Source organism: Hippocampus guttulatus, chromosome 7, assembly GCF_054856545.1.
Source record: "Hippocampus guttulatus isolate MCC_2025c chromosome 7, RoL_Hgut_1.0, whole genome shotgun sequence".
Taxonomy (NCBI): Eukaryota; Metazoa; Chordata; class Actinopteri; order Syngnathiformes; family Syngnathidae; genus Hippocampus; species Hippocampus guttulatus.
In genome coordinates this window covers 11,899,913-11,922,977 of record NC_141267.1, presented here as the reverse complement: position 1 = coordinate 11,922,977, position 23,065 = coordinate 11,899,913, and the positions used below count along the sequence as shown (strand labels likewise).

Sequence of the window (23,065 nt, the reverse complement as noted above, 5' to 3'; positions counted from 1 at the left end):
AGGGCCAGCGGCAGATGTGCAAAACGGTCTGCGGTTAAGTTTATGTCTCCTTATTTTTGAAGGGGGCTGGCAAAACAGTATGCATGGCGTGAATAAACACAAAATAAGCTATCATTTATCATTTTTGCAAGGTGTCCACGAACCTCCACAAAAGACAAATAGATTGAGGTCCAGCCTCATTATCGTCACTGGAACCCAAGAGATGCCAGTACACGCTGCAGTGCAGGCAAGCATGATTATTGATGGTTGTGATTACATCTCGCCATCCATTCCTTCCCATTTTCTATCCCCCCTGCTGCTCGAGAAGGGTTGTGCAGAGTGATCGGCAACTAATGAGGCGGGCATGGTTAGTTAGGTCAAGCGTGGCATGGGGTGTTTGTGTCTCAGTGTGAGTGTGTCTATGCGGTTGTGTGTGAATTGGCATAACGACAACAGACCGACGGACTGCAGCTGGATTGCTTCCCCGAAGGCTGTGATACTTCAACCCCTCCCTCCCTTCCTGCAAGTTTCCTCTCTTTTTGTGCGCTACACCCGATTGCTTCAAGATGAGTTTGGTTTCACTGTCTATCCCTCCGAGCCAACATAATCCAGACTTCCTTTACTTTTGAGTGCAAATGTACGTGCCCTGTTTGTGTGGACTAATCTGCAATGGCAAGTGTAAACAGATGCCACAATACTCACGTATACACACAGAAACCCACACATGGATGTTTTATTCTCCTCCGCCTCCCAACACATACAAACATGCACTACAAATGAAATGCAACTGCTGTGTACAAGTTAACTTCCCGTACAGAATAAATAGTGTCTCTCTAACATTTGTGGCCATGTGAATCAAACATTCTTTGGTCTATGCGGTGAATCCTCTGTGAGGTTAAAGGTTTGTATTCCTCCAGCTGTAAATCTGAACAGCAGTTGTTAGCATAGCACTGACATTTTGCAGGGAAGATTTAGAGCTTTGGCAGCCTTTATATTTTCTAACCTCTCCAATGTCCTCCACAGTGATTCTGAGTTAAATGCTACTTACAGTATTTACTGTAAGCTCTCCTCATTCAATGTACTGTAATCTAGGGGTGAAAAATGACAGCGAACACATACCATTTTGTATTCTTAAATTTCTTGCTTTAATCCCCCTTCCTTTTTTAAAATATTCCTTCTGTGTTTGATTAATCTGCTGCACTTAGCGGGGTTCATTCTTATTTAAATGCTCATTGATTTTGTTCCAGGCTCTGAGGGGCTTTGTCTTTTTCCCTGTAAGCTCTAGGTGGCAGTAGATACTTAGAAGCCACGCTTTGGCTCATAAAGAGGTTTATTAAGGAATAATTAGAATGATATATGGAACTGTCTGCGTCTATCCACATCCATTTTCCTCTAAAATGACTATTTCATAGAATAAGTGTCAAATTAGGGCTGTGCATGCCTTATATATGGAGCACGTGAAAACACACCTCAGCATTTAGTCATTAATTATCATGCGTGGTAACGCCACTGACAGTATGACTATGTGCATGTCATTGAGGCAAAGGATAAATACTGCATGTAAACAGTAGTCAGAAAGTTGTTGTTTGTGAATGTATTGGATGTTTAGAAGAAATATTTTGTCCCAACAATAACTAAATATTACCATCTTGATATATCTTATCAATAAATCTCACCATTGTGTGCGCTGACTTTTAAAATATAAGATGTACGATAAAGTTAAACATCAACTTGTGTACTCACAGGACCTTTACCAGCAGATGAGTTGCTTGGCCTTTGTCAGCCTTAACAGGACCACAGAAAGAAAGAACACAACTGCGATGGCTGGAACAAGACCACAATTTAAGGGACATGAAAAGTCTACACACCCGTGTTCAAATGTTTTTGCGATTGTGGAAAGAAAATAGCCCCAGTTAAACCGTTTGATATATTTTTCAAGCTTTAATGTGAGCACAAATTTGAATTGTAACTTGTAATAACTCAGCTCAAAAAAAAAGTAAAAGTAATAATAAACAACTGAGATAATGGTTGCAAAAGTGTACACACACTCTTATTTGTAAAATTTTGGCTTTGTTTACATTCAAATTTATGTTACGCTGGAGTTAGCACACCTGCCACCCTTTAACGTGCCTCTGATTAAGTAAATAAGTTCAGATGTTCTCGCAGACTTTTCTTGATTTTTTATTTTTTTTTGCTTTCTAGCAATGGCCTGAGGGTTTTGCGCTAACTCGGACTCATATGAGACCATATCAAAATCTCCCAAGCATGTGGGGAAATGTGTTACAGTCTGATGTAACCAAACTTTATTTGGAGTTAACCAGGGGCATTTGAAATCGCGTCAAGTGTAAGCTGACCCTCACTTAACATGAGTTTGAATGAGATTGGTTCACTCTGAACACAGCTGTATTCACAGGTATAAGAGGGTGGTGCACACATTTAAAAATGATTTATCTTGATCAATTTTTTTTATATGTATTGCAAATACCTGGCATCTCCACAGGGGTGTGTCGACTTATGCCCACTGTAACTGGCCATTTGTTTATCTGTTTGTCTGTCTGTTCAGTAGTCGCTCCTCTGCTCAATCACTCTCTTGCTCTCTTGTTCTCTCTACAATCGCTCTGTAACAAACACTTCATTCTGGCAGCGGTTTGGACTGTGCCGATACCCTCCATTGTGCATGGCAGAGCCTTGTCAAAGCAGCAGTTGTTTACACACTGCTTAGAATAATAAGAGGGAGGAATTATACTGAACTGATTAATCAAGAGGAGACCTTGCACTTGTTAGACGACTTCTCCAGACATAGAATGGATGGTGATTTGTTTCGGGAAAGAAGGCAGCTGATTGGTGTTTGGCCAACACCATGGCCATGTTATAGGGCACAGACAGTAAATCAGTGTCAAATACAGTTTTATTTTCAAGGGCAAAGTCAGATTATCACTGATAAGAGTTACTCGGGTAAATTATGAATGCATTACCCCGAAGTTTGAAATAGCAATAAAAACAGGAAACATTTAGATGGGACTAAGAATCTAGATAGGAATCTAGGTATTTCAGTGACATTCAGGGAATTTTCTTCGACAGTGCATATGCATTCGGGCATGAAAATGGGCAAATCTTGCTTTTCGTGCCGGTGCAAGCCATGTTTGGGAAGTTGGAAGACTGCGTTGTGCCATGCTGGGCATCCGGCGGACCAAGAGCGTTCTCTTTTGCACATACCCAGTGCATCTGACAATTTGGTGGCTGAATATAGATTCAACTTTTGCCGGAAGCAGGTCTAAGTTGTGGCGCAGGTGGTGTTTTTTTTGGGTCAAAAAGATTCATGTACTGTTCAGTGAGAAATAAAAGAAAATGGGGTTGGGTTTTGCGGAAAGTACTTGGAAATATATCATGTGGTGATTACATAGACTTAAAAGTTACATGTACAATACAGTGGAGGTAAAGATCCCCAAGATCATTATTCTCGGGGTGCAGAATGAAAAACATATACAATATAGAGAATTTGCAGCTCGGCCTCTGATCTTGCCATGAATAATTGAGTGATCATAAGGATAAAGCTGTCCTGTGAAAAGTTACTGACGTGATACCTACTTCCCTGCATGCTTACGCTGCTGTTCGACTACATAAGTGATATTTGGGTTACATGGATGCCATGCCGATGCTAAAAGGAATCAGAGCTGGAGTAAAAGGAGCGTCTAATCTTTTCATCTGACATTTTTATTGAATGCGTCTTGGAGCAACCAAGAGCTCCTTTAAGATCCTGCCAGAGTCACTTAAGGAAATCAGAGTGGGGGCTTTGGGAGCCAGCAGGGGTTCATTAGAACCAGACTGGCCAGACTTCCTCTGCCAGGGAACTGAAAAGGAGGAATACAGAAGGAGAGATGAATAAGGTAGCGACCAGACAGTGGGCAAAAAATGATCTGAAAGACAGTAAGTAGGAAAGAGGGTGGTGAAACTAACCAAGTGCGGTAGGTAGGCTGAGAGGAAGACTGCGCGAAAGCAAAGAAGGGCACAGAAGGTGCCAGACTACCTTGACAGCTTGACACCACAAATCAAACTAAGAAATGAAGACAAGAAACAAGACAACAGTTCCTGGTATCGCAGCCAGTCTGCCTCTTTCCTATAGGCACTTTAAAGCCGTATTCCTTTTCATTCTTTCTCTCATTTCCGCGAGAGCTTAAATAGAAACATAACTTTGGTTTTCCTCTCCTTTAGTAAGGTACCGCAGGTCCAAATGTGGCTCTGTCTTCTGTGTACGAAAGAGTCCAATGTCAATTGTTGATTGTTTTCTATTGAGTGAAACCAATGGAAAGCGTTTTTTCCCCCCTTTTTGTGCTGAGGCTATTCATAGCATCCAGCCCTCTTTCTACTTAATATTTGCTGTATAGAAAAAGCACATGCGACTATGCGCCTATACTCATCCTCTGTAACCTTCCAGTGAACTCAACCAATGACAACAACATTAAATGTCACTTCATTTCAATCATTCCATTTCTGTTGTCAAATACAAGGAACATTTCTTTATGGGCTGCAGAGTGTCTAAAGGCACACTGCCGCAAACATGCTACACTGACCCCTAATGGAAGTTTACAATTATTATTAGTCTTTCCAATTTTTCACAATTCAAAAAAAATAAAACAAGGTATTAGACCAGTGGTCCCCAAACTTTTTCCTGTGAGGGCCACATCACTTTTCGCTTCTCTGATGGGGGGGCCGGGGTCAGTTTGTAACAGCAAAAGTGTGACTGCAAGAGTACCTAGACGTAAAAATCTATTGTTTCCCAGAAACCCACACAAAATCAAATAACTTTTTTTCATACACTCGCGGTATTAAAGACGTCTTTCTTCTCGGGACACACCACCTCTGCGACAGCATTCATGCATTTCTTGACAAACTCTCCTTACCGCTGCTTGCTATCAGTTGAGCAAACCGAAAGCTAGCCCAAACAGATGGCTGGTTCAGCTGAGCTTGGCGTACAAATGTATTTTGCTGAGCTAACGTTCCTCTTTTTAGCGTTGACAGTTTGTCTGCTCTCATTTGCCCATGCAAAAAATCGTACTTGTTGTTGTGACGGGATTCATAGTGTCTCCGCAGATTGTATTCTTTGAATGCCGCCACCAACAGATGAGACAGACAATCTTTTCTTTGCAAAAAAAAATCGTTTCTCCATTTTGGGTTAAATTCCCTGTATTCTGAATATATTTTTTTTCTCTTACCTCACCTTTTCGCCATGATTACGTTCTCTTTGAGAGGGATGGGTTTAGGATATTTTTTTCTGGGGTTGCCAGATAACGGCACAGACCGCAGAAGGATGGAACAAATGTCACGTTATACTGTATGTGTTTATGAAATTGTTACTAGCTAATAGTTAATCATGAAAATAGTTCATAACTAAGGAATATTTTATTGCAAAAGCCAAATTTTATGATAAAATACAAATATACATAGATGAAAAATAAATCAAAAGACTCTCTGGTATTGTTCAGGGGGGCCGGACCAAATGTGGAGGCGGGCCGGTAGTTTGGTGACCACTGTCTTAGACAGTAGATTGCGATCGATGAGACAATTTTCTGTTGGTCGAGAGGGCAGTTTGACAATTTCCCTTCACTTTGCTTTTGTGCTGGCTCTTCTCTTGTTTTTAAGCAACCTGCTCCCCTGTTGGAAAGACCTGGCTCGGTCAGGTCCTCGAAGCTTGGATATGCTTGTGAAATATCATTTTACAGCTTTGTTCCCCAATCTGTCACAGCACAGCAAGCACCTTTGTGTGAGGATTAGTAAAGACTCATTCAGAGGAGGAAGAAATAGGGATGGAGTTCCTGAGTGCCCAGGACCTTGCACATCTCTGTAAAGGGGCTCTTGCTCAAAAATCAGTATGGTGCCAAAAGATCAAATGTTGTTTTCATACTTCTTTTTCTTAAACCCCTTTCTTTCAATTTGAATCCGATCTGATGATTCAGATTTACATGCTAGAAATTTTAAACACATCTTCCTCAATCTATCCACCTTGCTGTGCTTAACAAGTTATCAACATTCAGCATCTCAACTCAAGAATAGGCAAGCAGGTTAATAACCAAATACTTTTCCCTCCCTTACACTCAAGTTCTTTATACTTTCCTACCATCAGTGAGGACCTGTACACATCCAACCCCGATGCTACAATACACATATATATTTTTTACTTTGCATCCTAAAATAATCAATGTTTATTTCAACATTGTTTGACAACATTATCAAGCATGATGTGTTTTTGACTTTCCAATGAGTGACAACTCATTTGAAGGTAGCTATTAATAGGCTTTGAATGTCTTTGCATTCATTTAATAACAATAATAATATTTTATATTATTCATTGTTAATTGTTCATTTTCTGAACCGCTTTACTTCACCATTGTCACAGAATTAATTGTTGTTTTTATTATTAACTTGTTAAATTGCTTAACAGTAAATTGATAACTATTGGAGGAGCCACGAATTAAAAAAAACAAAACTCCCTTATTCTGCCTTGAAGCAATCATAAATATAAAGACCATTCTTCCATTCATATTCAGTACCGCTTATCATGTTCAGGGTCATGGGCTCAAAAAGCAATCTCAATGGATATTTGAAGAAACACACTCACATTCACACCATCAATGACGGGCAACTGAAGCAACGCTGCCTGCACAGGAGTCAGGCATGTGAAGCACTACAGTGACCAAATATAAAGACCTCCAAATGCAACCAACTCATAACACAAAGAAGACAATGACCTTGCTGCCCTTTTAACGCCTTCATTTTTATCTCCTTGGAAAAGGAAGTGAATGTCAGACATTACAGTATTGTGTTTCATATTACACCCGATCCACTATCTGACATTGCACTGGACCGTTTTGAAATATGTTTGAAAGGATGTATTTTTTTCTCCCCGAGTGATTTGGCCTTTCATTCCACAAATAACCCATTGGCTATTGCAGTGTCTGCCAACCTCCTATTGAGACAAGGCATTCATTTTACATTAGAAAAATCTCATGGCACACTGCCAAACAAAAGTATCACAAAAATATGAATACTGAAGTAATTATGATCTCGCCTCAGTTTATTCACAAACAGTGTGAAATCTGTGCCTGTTTAATTGACCACAAAGCTTTCATTCTCGCAGGAAGTCACGACTTACTCTCTCGAATGAATGACAATTGGCCGATACGCACCTACTGCTATCTAATTGGGGTCTTGTATCTTATCCTGTTTGGGTTGTTGGATTGGCTCTGCGACAACTCTTGACTGAATATGATACTTTATTTACATAGCGCATTTCACAACAGCTGCAGCTGTAAGCTGTAACAGAGCATTTTTCATGTAAAATAAAATAACAATAATCTAACTACGATGACTTTGAAAAGAAAAAAATGAAACAAGTTGATGATACGAACAAAGTAGACAGCAGAAAATAGGCCCAGTCTTGTGTTGGGTCGAAAGTTAAAGAATAAAGATGCGTCTTCAAACGAGTTTTAAAAATGGAGAGAGGGGGAGCTTGTCTAACATTTTAGGGAAGGTCCTTCCAGAGGGAAGGACCAGCAACAGAAACGGCTCGATCCCCTCTGAAGCTCCATTTACTCCTCGGCACCTCCAGTACCGTCTGGTTCGCAGACCTGAGGCACTGGCCAGGTGTGTAGGGGTCAACTAGCTCAGAGAGGTAAACTGGGGTGAGAGCATTTAAAGATTTGAAAACAAATCGAAGTATCTTAAAATGACATTTAAATTGCACTGGGACCCAGTGAAAGGAGGCCAGATTTCGGGGTATGTGCTCCTTGTTCTGCGTTTCATTTAGAAGGCAAGCAGCAGCATTTTGGACCTACTGGAGACACTTGAGGGAGGACTGGCTAACTACAAAATAAAGTGCATTACCATAATTTAGCCGAGAGGTAACGCAGGCATGGATTACTGTTTCTAAGTGTTAGTGAGAAAGGAACGGCTTTTCCTTAGCCACCTGCTTAAGATGGAAGGAGCCGCATTTAATAACAGCACTGCTTTGATGGTACAATTTCAAATCACTGTCCAATCTGAAATCCATATTCAAGACTGTTGGCTTTAGATAGGAAGGCAGGGGGCTCGATCAGTAGGGTGGAATGTACAAGGGCCACTGACACCATCATTTCTGTTTTCTTTTCGTTGAAATTTAAGAAATTCACTGATGGAAATAAAATACCACATTTTGACATTCTCACACAGGAATATTATTAATGCGGATTCTTGACAGTTTCAGTGCCTACCTCTAAATTGGATTTATCGTTTTTACTTTGGTCTTTCATTAGTCTCATTTTCAAAGAAAAATGTACAGTAGCTGTACAAACAATTAGTACCTGTTGAATTTAAGATTTTGTGACTGTCTACCTAAAATAATAGCGAGCAAGGAGAGTCCTTTGCAGTGAAAGTCCAAAATCCAAAGTCCTGTTCTAAACCCCATTGAGCATCTGCGGAAAGACGTGAAACTTGTTGTCAACAGATTCTCTCCATCCAATCTGACCGACTTAGCTTTTTTGCAACAAAGAATGGGCAAACTTTTCTCCTTTTATTTGCCGAACATTCTGAAAACCAACATTTCTGCTCCACTTCACAATTGTGCTAGTTTGTTTTAATCCAACACCCCCCCCACCCCCCAAAAAAGGAAGATTTTGGTTATAAGCTGGAAAATGGGAAAAGTTCAAGGGGTATGTATACTTTTCAAGGCACTGTACTTATCCCATCCATTTTTCTCTTGTTTTACTTTGACCAGAAAAGTTTTTCTTTTCATCACTGCCATTTGCAATTGGCTACAAAGTCTGCCTCTTTAATTTGAGAAAAAGCAATAGGTGATGATTACCATGACCTGGATGACAAAAGTAGGTGATATATATTGACTGCTCTTTTCTCTAACAGATCAATCGAGCTCCAAGCTTTGGGACAGATCAGAAGATCGATTTTGATGTCAAGAGAGGAGTTTTGCTCAACGCTCTGAAACTGCTCAACATTAGGTAATGTTCTGAGTTCAATTTAGAGATCCGTTATGCTTCAAGTGTAAAGCAAACTTCCAATCTTTCTTTGGGGGTGAGATTCAATTGTCTGGTGTTCTTTATTTCACGAAACAATTTGCTCTGACGTTCGTGTACAATACGGTTCAACTCGCTCACACTGATCACACAAGGTTAATATCATCCTGGAAATTTGGGGTGCTTTCAGCTCGAGACAAAAGTGACCTTATTTACTGTATTTATACCTCGGGTGAGAATAAAGAATGGTAAGTGCCAGGATAGTTGTGCCTTTGATTTTGTGTTCCTTGAATGCTTATAAACAGTGTGCGTTTGTTTATAGGTTTGTACGCTCATTTAGATTGTGCATACTTCAATGTTTGTCGTTCATCTTAATGTTTATGAAATCTTGATACCGTATTGTCACTGTGGGGTGGAATCTTTTCAACTTACATTCACAATGCTGGATAATTTGGAGTCTTTATTTAATTTTTGGAATGTGTGAGAAAACCAAAGTACCCGGACATAAGCTCACATGGGCTTAAGGAGACACAAAATGGTTGAAGCTGTGATTCAAACCCAGAATGTGCTAACCACATGCAGCACCAGGCTGCTTTTCTCCCATTCCCATGTTCCAATGTTTAAGAATAACAATTGTAAAATTGTTTGATTATTTTCCCCATTCTCAATTGAGGAAGTTCCCTTCTATTCTTCTGGTAATGAACTTGCCCACAACTTGACTTGCTCCAGCTCCAAAGTCACACACAAACACAATTAATTAATTGCATGTGGAATAGATCTAGTAGGGTCAGCTTTAGTGAGCTTTGCAAAAATCCCACAGGATGAAAAAAAAAAAATCACTTTCTCCCATTGGCTCAGCAGGTCAGAATAAATGTCTCATCAAAAAGGTCTCAAAAGCAAAATCTCATGGTTGACCTTGGCACTGTTCTTACAGTACAAATTTAACACAGATTATTTTGATTATTTCATGACAAATGAAATGTAGGATGCAATAAATGTGGTGGTGGTGGTGAAAGGGCTCTTCTACATGTTCATGCTGAAGTGACCAATGTTCTTTGTTGTATTCTCCCTCGCTCGCTCGATCCTCCCTTATATCGTAAAGGCTTCACTTCTCCCAAAGGAGGGCTTGTGGTCCCCGAGTCCACTCGCAACACCAACTGTATTAACGTGGGATCAATTCAGACCCGGCCGGGCATGGTCATTGATAAACCTCTGTCCCCACCCTAACAGCACTCAATATCCAATTTGAAGGGCCAGCGATTGACTAAAATGAATTGCCCTTTCTCCAGACAAGCAACGGCCTACTTGTATTAGAAGTCTGCTCATGTTCATCGTCTGTTTGTGGGTTTGTTTGTGTCTCTGCGACATATTTGATTGCAGTGTTCGATATTTGGCACGGTGTTATTTTTGGTTTCGAACACCTCAGTTGCATTACCATGACAAGGTAAATTAGAGTTTTGAAAATGCAGTCACGTGTGAAGTCAGGCAAAATATCATAAAATCGACCCCGAACATATCTGACGAGCTTGGATGTAATGATTAACTCTGTATGTGCTAATTTGCGTGAGTTTTGTCTAACTTTATGGTGTCACAGCAAGAGGACCATATGTAAGAAGAGTAATACACTAAGAGTCATTATTTGAGTGGATGAAATGGAATCCTTGAAATGATTGTTTTTGGCCTTCCACTGTGTTTTTGGACATGCAGTTTCCTTTGACAGTGGATTGTCTGCATTGGTGGTGTCTGTCAGTGCCTCAACATTACATTGACTTTGTATTTATTTGTGTCAATGTAGAGCCAGCGATAAGAAACGTAACCTGGCACAGCAAAAAGCTGAGGCCCAGAGGCGACTCTATGGGCACGGCTCTGTAAAGAAACTCTCGGCTGCCTCATCAGACTGGGAGCGACAGCGTCACACCCTGGAGCGAAGGCGAGAAGAGCTTGTGAGTCATAAAGACAACACTTCATTTAAATTTAGTCTAAGGCTTTTGATTTGGCAAGCAGACAATTACAAGGTGTTCCACAACAGTTACAGGACTGGTGTCACAAAAAATGTGCTTCAGGTTTTCCATGTTGAAGTAAGCCCCCTGTCGTCTAAGGCACTTTCCCAGCCTTCTCTGCCAGGCCTTCGTGCACTCATTAAAGGAGTCTTGTGTGATCTTTCACAGCTTCGTCATCACGGCTATCTTGTTGTCATGCACGTTTTCAAAACGGGTCCCCATGATGATCCGCTTTAACTTGGGAAAGAGGGAAAAAAAATGATACCAGGTTGGGTGGTTGGGGCGGTTGCTCCATTTCTGCGATGTTCTTGGACAGGAACTGTCAGATGCTCATTGTGCTGAGAGGAGGTGTTTTGTACTATTAAAGCAGCTCTCGACTCCTCTCACACTAAACAAAATCGACACTGCAGGATCTCAGCGTAGTGTGCTGGTTGATAGTACAGCTGATATTGGAATGGACAGTTCTCAGTTTGGGTTTGAAATATGAAACTTTTCTTAACCACCTCACATGCTTTTCTCCACTTTATTGGCCACATACCGTATTGGCCTGAATATAAGACAGTGTTTTTTGCATTGAAATAAGATTGAAAAAGTGGGGGTCGTCTTATATTCGGGTCTAGACATTATACCCATTCGCGACGCTAGATGGCGCCAGATATCATTGAAGAGAATGCTGAACTTGACTCCTCAGGCCAAAGTGAACCCCTGCCACGAAGAATAAAAATAAAAATAGTAGTAGCACGAAGAAGACAAATAAAAAATAGCGGTAAGAAGGAAAAAAGAAGAAAATAATAGAAGAGATAACAGAAAATGGAGAAACGTAGCAACAATCTGGAGAAAAGTGGGTCGAAGATCGGCCAGGTTAACCGGCAGCTGAGGAGAAGTTATGATGTAATTTACATTTCAAAAACCAGAAGGCATTCATTTATGAATGTGATTGCACTTTAGATTTGAATGAAGCAAAATAACATGCTTTTTCTCTCAAATATATTGTTATAATCATTTGCTTCAGATGTACTGTAATTATTTTCTGTATAAAAATGATGGTTTGGTGTTCAAAAAGTCTTTTTTCAAATTTGAGTCTTGAAAAAGAGGGGGTCGTCTTATAATCAGGACCGTCTTATATTCGGGTCAATATGGTACTCATGTGGAACATCTGCTGAGCAACTGTGGTCAAACAACTTTCAAAAGCTATTCAAATGTAGATTGTTCACTCAAAGGCACTAAGTATTCCAAAGTTGCTCAAACCTACAAACTTTTCACAAACATCTCATTTTCGTCAACGCTGAAAGGCTAATTTTTCCAAGACAAGTGTACTACATTTAACTATATTTCAGTCATGGAGTTTTTCTCATATAGATGAGCTACAATTACTTCACGCCTCGCACCCTCTTTCATTTGCATTTGAATGAGCCACAGTAATCAGTGTGCAGTACGAAAGGGCATCCTATATTTAAAAAGCTGCATGAAGTTTGAAGTGCACATTCAGGTGTCGCCCTGTTGAATGTACATGTCACTTAGTTCTCAGTGTTACTGGCGCGAGCCTCTCCTCCCTTCCGTCTAATACCTATATTAAAAGCTATCAGTGGCAAGTAGGCATTTTAAGTGACTGATACTATGAGGCAGAATCTCACCTGGATGAATAATATTTTTGGCTTTTTTCCTCTCCTAGAAAGAACGATTGGCGCAGGTCCGCAAGCAGATTTGCAGGGAGGCGCATGAAAAACAACATCTGGGCAACTACCGGTAAGACAGAGGCAAACTGTCAAGGACTTTTGCCTCCAGAAGCATCACCCATAATACTTATGTCTGCTCCACTTGCAATTATGGGGCCTTCTGATTTCTTTAATGTCTCTAAGGAGAAATCACGCCGCGCCAGAGCGACTAAACAGGCACGGTGATACATGAATGATCATTTGTACAAGTCAACATTATATAGAGTAGAAAAAAGAAAGATCGACATTTACATTTCTTTCCTGTGCAGCACAAAATAGGACTCAATATGTGTGCTCTACCTTCTTGCTGCAATTCATCCTTTCGCCCCCGCACTTATACTGTACTCTCTGCTATCTCTGTGGACCTTGGAAGACAGCGTGCCATCTCGACAGAATTACCTTACAAATGCATCAGATCCCCCCTCTCAATGTGACTAAACATCAAGTTCTGATGTACAGGTTGGGTGCTTGGAAAGCCTTTCTGCTTCTGTCTTTCTTTTACATAAAGTGCTCTGTGAGCAACATTTTCACTTGAGATAAATGAAAGCTTGAGTTTGTTTCATGATGATGATGTTTGACGGCCTCAAAACCACTTCTGGCTGTCGTTTGAAACGCAATTTCATTTTATTGTAAACTGGAATTATGTGACTCCTTTGAATATGAAGGAAGCAACACTGGTTCCACAGACAGTAAAATGTTGCCCAATTTTTTGATGCTTGAAGTCTAATCTGGACTCCTCCTAGATTGTCTTGAAATGTTAGATCTATGCGTGCAAATACTGAATTCATCAACTTTTCTGGCAAAAATCAGGGGGATCGCCTGTGTTATTAGCGACAGTGATGCCTAGAGTTTGCGAATGTGTTTGTGAAAGACAGAGATAGCATCGATCTGGGACAGTATTGTGCAGACTATTTGCCACTCATTTGCTACTCGGACTTGGGACTCAATGGAATAATGTGCGAACCTTCCTCACAATATGTTTTTTACTATCCCCTGTCGAAGATGGATTTTGATAATATGGATATACTTAAACGCTGGTGCAGGCTGGTCCTTGCCTTCAAATTTCACTTTTATAAACTACTTCACCACATTCTTGCTATATGCCTTATTGCCTTCCTCTTTGTGCCTTGTTTCTCCCGGCATGATGATCAAGGTGGAGAGGAGTTGCTGATATTAAAACTGAGTGGCAAATGCTTGTGTGAATGCTACACACAAATGCGTCGACCTATATTGGAACTATAATCACGTGGTCGGTTGGTCAAGTGGTGAATAAAAAAAGAACCCTGGGAACACGTCTTAGGACCGTTTACAGATGGTGCTGACTGGATTCGCATGAGAAAACGTTTTTGCAACATGTAAAACTCTCTGCCAACAAATTTGCAACCTTTTGTGAACCCTAACGACACCCAAACTGCTATGCGAGCAAGCATTTCCCGCAGTGAGGTACAGGCTTAAGGAACTATTGTGTTCAAGACTTTTGTAGTGCAAACATCGCTTCAGTCAGACAACACAAAAAGGGTACTACTGTATGTTAACAAGAACTGTTTGTCGTGCAGTGGTTGCACTACAAATTACACAGTTCTGTAACTGTTCTCAAATTTGACCCCCAGCCAACTCTTACTATTGTGCACTCAAATAAATCTGTCATCCCCTCAACACACACACACGCACGCACGCGCACACACACACGCACACGCACACATCAAATACAGTGAATCCCATTGTATGCCATCATGTACAAAGTAATTTTTGGCAATGCAAGATGGCATCTCAGACAGTGTGTATATTTATATTCCAGTTTCAAAATGCAATCAGGCTGTTTGCAAATTCTGTCTACAATTTCTGTTTGTTTGTGTGTGTCCCCCCCACCCCCGTTCCCCACATCAACATTTTAAAAACAATATGCTTTTCACACAGAGCTGTGCAAAAAAAGCATAAACACACTGTGACTGGTATACTGTACCAAAAAGCCCATATTTAATACTCGACTCCAGTGTTACCAACCTCTCTTGAGTCAAAGCACATATTATATATTAGAAAAATGTAAATATAAAAACTAAGTATAAAAAAACTAACCCTAAACACCTGAGTATGCAGTATCTACTGAAGTAATAATGATGTTGATGAATTTACTCAAAATGTACTAAAATCACTACTCTGTGTTTGTGTTAAGGATTTGACGATGTGTCTGCTACCCACGATAAGTTACACTATCAAGCTCATTATCTTAGGTGGCACACACGCATCAGCCCTGAGTTGAAATACCAACATTGAAAGAATTAGCTTTTTTCCCCATCTCATGGACCATTCTAGTCTTCCAACCTTGTCTAATGCACCTGATGAATGGACATAATTTTAAACACAACAACTGATAGAATGTCTCCCCAAAAGAAAAGGATGTTATTTTTTTCATGAGTGTATGCATCATGGTCAGGTTTCCCAGTATTTTTTTGTGTGCGTTATTTGCGATCTTACACATGAAATCTAAGTTATTTATCAACAGAGGGATTCCTTTGCAATCAAATGGTGACCTGGCACAAAATTGGAGTCTGATGACTGCACTGCTTTGCATTTGTCTGTTCTAAATCAGGTGCCGATGAGCCAGCTGGAGTGTGTCATCATCCATTTAACATCTCGTAAAATGGGTACCTGAAAGACACTATTGCTGAAATGAAGAGCCTGATGTAAATGGCGCCTGAATAATCAAGTCCAATTGGAAGCTTGTAGGGAGAGGATAATGTCAGCCTTTATATTAAAAGTATTGCAGAGTCATTGGGATAATGAAAAGTCCATATGTTCAGGGAAAAAAGGTGCAACACACAGCTGTTAACATCCACTATTCAAGTGGTGCACTTTTGCCGTTCGCTAATGATTTATGGTGCTTTTAGAGAACCAACAACGTCAGACTTTGCTCAACTACTATAATTTACGTTCACTGCTAGAAAGACACTTTTAAGTGCATTTACAAAGAAAGGACAAAAATGTCGCCTTGATGGGCTGCGAAAAAGATGGTTTCATAATATGGGATTTAAAAGAATGATATACAATTCAGTCTTCCAGCATGTTTTTTTTTTCTTCTCGGAAAAAAAAAGATATTGCGGTGAAGTTTAAATGTGAATTTGTACAATATTTAAACATGGCTTGCATCTCATAGGTTGACTACAATGCTTCAAAGAAACATTTAAACGATCTAAATTGTCAAGGATTAGAATTGAGTGAAGAGATTTGCACGCATAAAATTCCAAGGTGCTGAGGCAGATGACGATCTCTCAGTGTTAGGTTGTACCGACGGCCGGCATGGAACTCCGGCTAGATAAAAAAGAAACAATTCCCTTTTCCAAGGATGGACGCAGCTCTTGGACTGTTTCAGATCTTTGTACTGTCACCAATTAACTGTTGACTTAGACATATTTTATCAAGCAGCCAAGACAGAGACACATGTAACACTTTCAGCCTGGTGCTGGAGCTACATTGCAATTAGCGGTGGTTGTATTTTTGGTTTGATGGATATTTCTCCTCTTTATACCTTGTGGCGGCCACAAGAGATAAAAGTCTTGTGTGATTTGCCGGGGTCCCGTGAGACTTGATGATTCTTTGTGCTACTTTGGGGGCATATTTTTCCTATTTTGTTGTTGTTAAACGACAACTTTAGGGGTATTCAAATTTAGATTCATTTGTAATCTATATTCAGATTACATTTGGCCAAAGAAAGACAGGAGAGTGTTCTTGTATCCGTGACCAAGTCCAGTTTGACTCGACACGTTGACACTGACCATGCTACAGTTGTGATCTGATGGTTGAACTGATGACTTCGGAAACATTGGGTGATGTAGTCTCAAGATAAGCGGGATGTAGTTTATACATTTTCTTTAATCCCCTCAGGCCTAACACAAACACTGGCCGCTGTTAGTTTAGTCTTGAGGCTTTGGCGAATAGCTCAGCGAAAATATGTGTTAAGAATGACTGACGTTTGTACTATATCTTATCTCAAGGTTTTCACTTGTTAGCTTTTTTTTGTGCAACTCACATTTCTTCGCCCGCTTCATTATTTGACACCATGTTACGGAAATGAATATATTTGTTTGCCACTTCTTGTGTCTGTTTTAATAGGTTTTACATTTGTCTCACCTGATGAGCCAGAACCTCAAACTGTTCTGGTCACACTGCATGGTCTTTTATAAGCCCTCGCAAGCCTCTCCTTGTCCTCGCTCCCTATATGCACCCTTTGTTGTCGCCCCTTCTTCCACATCTCTCCTTTGTGAACTACTCTTTCCGTCTCAGAATGTCAGAAGTTGTTCTCTTTTGCTTTTCAGCTTACCTTTCCTCCTTGCATTGATGACCCTTCTTTCTCCCTTTTGCTGCACTCCACCCTCACTATCCGTGCTCTTCTCTCTCTTTGTGTATGTGTCTCTGTGGCCAACAGACGTATTTACCCCCCAGACGACAAGCTGCTGTTGGAGAAGTATGAAAGCCTGCTCTCTTCCGCCTTTCAGACCTTCCTCGCTGGGCGAGCTGCCTCGCTTCAGAAGGAAATGAATAATCCTCTGAAACAAATGAAGGCACGTATCTTGGTGGCTGACTGACTGTCAAATCACAACACATCCACAATTTCACGCACACGTACACTTTGGATTACACACACAAACACCTATAGCAGCTTCCACATGCAAACACGGATGATAAGAAAACGATGAGTTTCTATTTTAAATTTGCTGGAAAGCTAGTCATGTGCAAGTAATGCCAAAATTGTGAGTTATTAGATTTTTTTTGCGCCTCTTTTTATCTGACACTTTTTCAATTCATTACATCCCCATGCATGTCCGCACCTACGCAAGCTTTTAAAGTCAAGGAGACACAATCCACTTGCCACATATCATGTTTCTTTTTCTTCCTGTTTTATTTCCTCCTTTTTGTTACTCTTACTGAAAACTGAAAGGGCTTCAAATTTGATAACTAATAGTTAACGATGAGAGTGAATGGTGAATAGTTTTTTTTTTTGACAGTAGAACTGACACCACACAAAGTCATCTGAAAAGACTTGAGAGAGACGTCATGTGCAACTATTGCAGCTTTTGTTGAAACACCCACCTCTTGCCCGTCACGTTGTATTTTAGAATGTTATTGTGTTTGAAGGCGGAATCTCAGAAGATTCTTTTTTTTTTTTTTTTTGTACAGATGCCAATCAAGAGCAAGCAGAGGAATTGCGCACATTTAGTCAACACACATAGATGCGGTCTTGTTCAAAGTGTGAAAGGATGGAGATGAGTCAAGAAGAACAAATGAGGCGCTGCAGTCAGATAATCGTGTCACAGTGTGACAACGGGGCTGTTCCATCAAGAGGGACAGCTTGTGAGAGATGGGAATTTTCACAGGTTACAGTTAAGACAAGATCTATCTTATCCTGACGCAAACATTCAGCAAATCACTTTTAATGACTTCTTTAGATCACTTTCTTTTTTATCTTTTTCGCGACCTCTTTATTTGTGCTGCTTCACAGTTTTCAGAATGACATTGTTATTTACCTGTCTAATGTCATGAGACATCATCAGTACAATCAGTTTAAGATGATTGTGCTAATCTTTTTGTCTTTTTTTGTAATCATTATAGCATTTTTTTGCCAATCCACGTGGCCCTAGTACTCTTCTGGAATATGTTACAAAAAAGCCAAAGATCTGAATATAAATCAAAATCAGCTTCAATTAGATCAAGTACTACTGTCCCCTTAAGGGTGGACGGATTTACATTTTTGGAGTGAAAGTATCAATGTGACCGTGGCCACGTTGTTCAGTAATTTTAAATTTTTACGAGTATTATTATTTTTCTCTTCTATGTTTTAAATTAGAACAAGAAAAGACACTGTATTTCAAGAAGTTACCAACTTTGTGCCCAGTGTTCAATACCATAAGCCAGAAACAGAATGGTGATGCAGTATTACATTTTGGGAAAAATTCCCTTCACGTCTTGACTTGACATATGTTATGTACTGTACAAGCCACAACTTGTCTGGCTGGCGTACAACCGCAAGCAGTAATCTAAGTTTTATTACAGTGGAAATAAATGGAGAAATTAATGTCCTGTGTCAATGTGGAGGCCAGGTTGTAGAGGCAGAGAATGTCACGGTAGAAGCTGCCAATAACCGATCTAAAATACTGCTCTTTCAACAAACCTCAATAAGCAAAAGGTTTGCTCCGAACATAATTGACTGCACTTTTGCTCTTCTGGTGTAAGAAATGCGCCGGACAATAAAATATGTGAACTTTTTACCCTTGCAATAGCAGAGCACTGCAACTGGACACTAACGCGCACAGAAGGCATCCATTTTGATCTGCAAATGGCCATCTATATTAAAAAAAAAAATGATTTAAATTAATTTTACATTGTGCGGGTGTACACTGTGTTTTTATGCTGACAATAAAAACTGCTAAATATTGTGGAATATGATCCCATATTAGGCGTTACCTGCTTGCAGCATTTTGCTTCACCGTTTTGTTCGCCCATTGTTGTTCCTCTGTGGAATAATACTGGCAATCATAACCTGACATCTGTATTTTGGAATTTGAAGTGTGCATACTCTACCCAAAGAGTAACAGTTTATCTATTGTACATTGATTTCAAATGATGCCCGTGAGAACGCACATAATAATTAGAGGAAAATAAAACCCTCAGAAAAAAAAATTCCCTTCACATGCATAAACCAGAGGCCCTTTTACATCTCCAAAAGTGCATTTTAATTTTGAAGTAAAGTTTGTTTTCATTTTGATGTGAGTGGCAAATGAGAGCTTTTTCATGCGGTTAATAGTGAAATAATATCACAGTCACCTTTGCCTGCATTTCATCAATGGCCAAATAGCAAAAGGATGAGTATATGGCCATGGTTGTGAACTACTTTTGCTACATTTAGCTTCTATCAGCATTGCCAGAGAGCACTACATGTCCATCTAGGGCTTTTTTTCTCCTCTACCAGTGCTTGAATTGATCACATGTGACTTTGTATGTTCCACTGCACTTGAAACATTTCCTCAATAGCTGATATTTCTTCTTGCGTAATACAAGATTCAGCTTCTTCATTTAGTTATCATCCATCTGATGTCTTTTTTTTTGTTTTTGTTTTTCTATTTGTGTTGAAGTATAGGAGGAGGACATCTTGGATTTGCTGGAGCAATGTGAACTGGATGACGAGAAACTGATGGGCAAATCCTCAAGGCAACGTGGCCCGAAGGTGCTTTAGCGAGAGAAGGAGACATACAAACTGGGAAAGATGAGGGAGAATAGAGGCCACTTGCCTCCAGGGACCTTGAGTTAAAGTACAAAGATGGCGAGTTGGGGAGGGCAGTAGGTAGGCAGGTGCATGGATCTAATGCTCACAGCGGATGTGATTCCGAGTCCTGTGTTTGGCTCAAGAGGAAAGAATCGCAGAGGACCAAAGAAAAGGACCCGAGTGCCCGAGGGGACAGCTGTCAGACCGCCTACTTTTCTCGCCACACTATCTTTCTATCGCGCTCTTTCTCTGTCACATGCCCCTCCATACCCCCAAGATTTCCCCCGACAGCACATTACCCCCTCCATCACCTTGCCTCGCTCACCTCCCTTCAACATACACCCCCGCCTGCTCCCCGATTTGCTTCCCGCACATCTACATCCATTCCTCACTTGAGGGCTAAATTGGCTGGAACACTCACTCGACAGGGCAGTTCAGTGATGCATTTGCTCGAATAAGGACTTGTTTAGACACAATCGCTGTTGTCCAAGTTCATTTGGATGGCGTCACTTTCGCTGGTGCCGAATGTGCGGAGAGAGACATTCAGAGCCGGGGAAAGAAAGAGCCGTGACGGGTAAATTTACTCCGTGGGGTGTCGTGCTCACACGCCATCTGGTGAAAATTGAACCAAAAGCTAGGAAAAAAAAAGTGAGAAATAGTGATTGGGGTGGCATGATTTTTGAGAAGGAAGAGGCACAAAACAGAAAGGATATGAATTTCTTTTTTCTCCGATTCTTGTAACTCGACAACCACGCCATCATTCCAATATCCCCCTTCCCTCTGTTAGTTTCATTGAGCTCTTTCTTTAGCGTTACTTTAACCTGACAAGCCATATGGTCTTTTCATGGTTTTTTCCGTGCTCAAAGGCTAGACGCTGTTCATAAATTGGAATGGAAATAGAAAGTCAGTGTGGAAGCAGATTGGATGAATGTTCTGTCTGTCACATCCATTAAAAGACAATCAGGTTAAGATACATGAACCAGTGTCTAACTTAAGCCAGACTGCAAAAGAGCGACAAAGTGATTTCCTTTGGGAAACGGCAATTGATTGCACTCCTTTAATGATCAAATCTTGTCCAATTCTGATACAACTGTTGTTGTCATGCTCGCATCCTAGCCTCTATGCGATTCTCTTTGAGGGCTGTCATTGATGGCAGCTTCTTGATTTTGACAGATGGAAACTAAAACCAAGTTTAAACTAATAGCCACCTAAATTTCTGCAAAGAAAATGGACTGGTCCAGACACTGACAAATCATAGTCATATCAGGGTGAAACATTTGCAAACGGCAGGCTGTCTGGTAAGGTCAAACCTTTTTTTACGCATTACCAGAAATATATGTTGCTTTCTCAGTGCAGATTGTGACATACTAAATAGTTTCAGGTTTCTAAGGTGCAATCCAGTCGCACTTAATTCAACTGCTGGCGGGCCCTCCTCCTAATTTCTCTCTCTGTTAACCTAATGCTCTTATCTTCCTCTTTATTGTCTCCTCATGAGTTTAATCTCTTACCGTCCCCATCCTACTCCATCAATCACCCACACAACAAGCCTGCGGTGACCACGTGAGCCTTCCTGAATACTTCCTGCCCATTAGTTTGGCCGGCATGGCAGTGCTGACATGGTAATCGTAAGATATCAGATGGATACATGCTTTATTCATCAATTTGTCGCCTCACAGGATGGTAGATAGAAACTCGATAAGATTAACATTTCTTTTTTTTTGTTAATTTGTGCAGACTTAGTGTAGTTTAGCTCGTGACATCAGGTGTGGGAATCGCTCGTTCTGATCTCACATGTTGACTGCGTTCCAGCAGATAAATCTTACGGGCAATATATTTTGAATTTTACCTTAAGCAACGCAACTGGATGATATGAAATCATATGCCATAAAAGTGTAAAAGTAAGCTTTGAAAGGTAAAATGTAAAATCTAATCTTACTACATTTGCGCATTCAGAAAACGTTGAAGCTTTTGACCTTTAAATGTTCCGAAAATAATAAAACGGATCTTCATCAACAACCATTTTCGATAATGTGATCTTTTTTGTAATGGTACCGTAAAGCAAAAAAAAACACACACAGAGGACTAATCCTTTCGATACTCATTGAGCAGAAGTCACTCCAAACATACGGTACTGAAGTTTTCTGAGATTCGTTGAGGTTCCTTTCCGTCATACATGACCGTGGTACGGACTCTGGAATTTTCAGTGACCTTAGTTTATATTTCTTGAAAATTCTACAACCTCTGCGGTATTACATTCCAGAGGTTGCATTGTTATTAAACTGTATTTCATATACACATTTATTAATGATGCATTTTTTAAAAAAATGACTACAACCAATGTCTTTCAATGTGTTCATCCCTACCAGCCCCTGACCACCATGCCAGAGTGCAGCCAGACATCACGACGTCAACGGCCAGACTATCTGGCTGACTTCACCAGTGGCAGCAGCGTTGAAAACTCTTGCTCTTCTTCAAACGAAGAGGAGGAAGAGAGGAGAAAAACAGAAGGCGGCGGTGGAAGTGGAGAAAAGAGGGAGAAGAAAGTCTCTTATGACCTTGGGAGCAAAGAAAAAAACTTGGCTGAGCGCTCAGGTAAAGTTATAGGTTGTTTTTACGGCAAATCGACTATACATGGAACATTTTCATGCATTTCAGGGGTTTCTTTTCATGGTTATGATGTGCTCCACATAACGTCCGTATAACATTGTTGTGGTATTAATTTGCAGTGCTGCAGAACTGTCCTCCATACTGTTTGCGTCATCAGACCTTTTTATTTAGCAGCACGATAGAGGCAAAAATCCAACCGTACTGCTTCAATATTTTTAAGACTTGTTTTAAATTCAAACATCCGACAGTGTCAATAAACCCTGAGCATGATTGTCTTTGAACAAACAGGCATTTTTAATGCAGCTCTTTTACTGGATCTCATTGGAGTGGAAGGAAAATAGATGTAACATTTTTGAAGTTGTAGAAAGACATTTACATTGTTTGGCTGCCGAAATGTGTATATATACAGTATATATATATATATATACACATATATATATATATATATATACTTATATATATAATATATACACACACACGCACACATTATAAAATACATGTTTA

At 40.2% G+C, this 23,065-nt stretch overlaps 1 protein-coding gene across 8 annotated transcripts in view; it reads left to right on the top strand.

Annotated features, from left to right (window-relative positions):
- Nucleotides 1–23,065, top strand: part of ttll7 (tubulin tyrosine ligase-like family, member 7) — a 65,630-nt gene that overhangs the window by 27,123 nt on the left and 15,442 nt on the right. For all 8 annotated transcript variants that reach the window (XM_086116103.1, XM_086116101.1, XM_086116099.1 and 5 more), the window contains 6 exons: nucleotides 8,872–8,966; nucleotides 10,777–10,924; nucleotides 12,654–12,727; nucleotides 17,120–17,255; nucleotides 19,829–19,915; nucleotides 22,321–22,546. In XM_086116103.1, coding sequence (XP_085972229.1) covers nucleotides 8,872–8,966; nucleotides 10,777–10,924; nucleotides 12,654–12,727; nucleotides 17,120–17,255; nucleotides 19,829–19,915; nucleotides 22,321–22,546 — 766 coding nt within the window. The remainder of the gene's footprint in view (nucleotides 1–8,871; nucleotides 8,967–10,776; nucleotides 10,925–12,653; nucleotides 12,728–17,119; nucleotides 17,256–19,828; nucleotides 19,916–22,320; nucleotides 22,547–23,065) is intronic.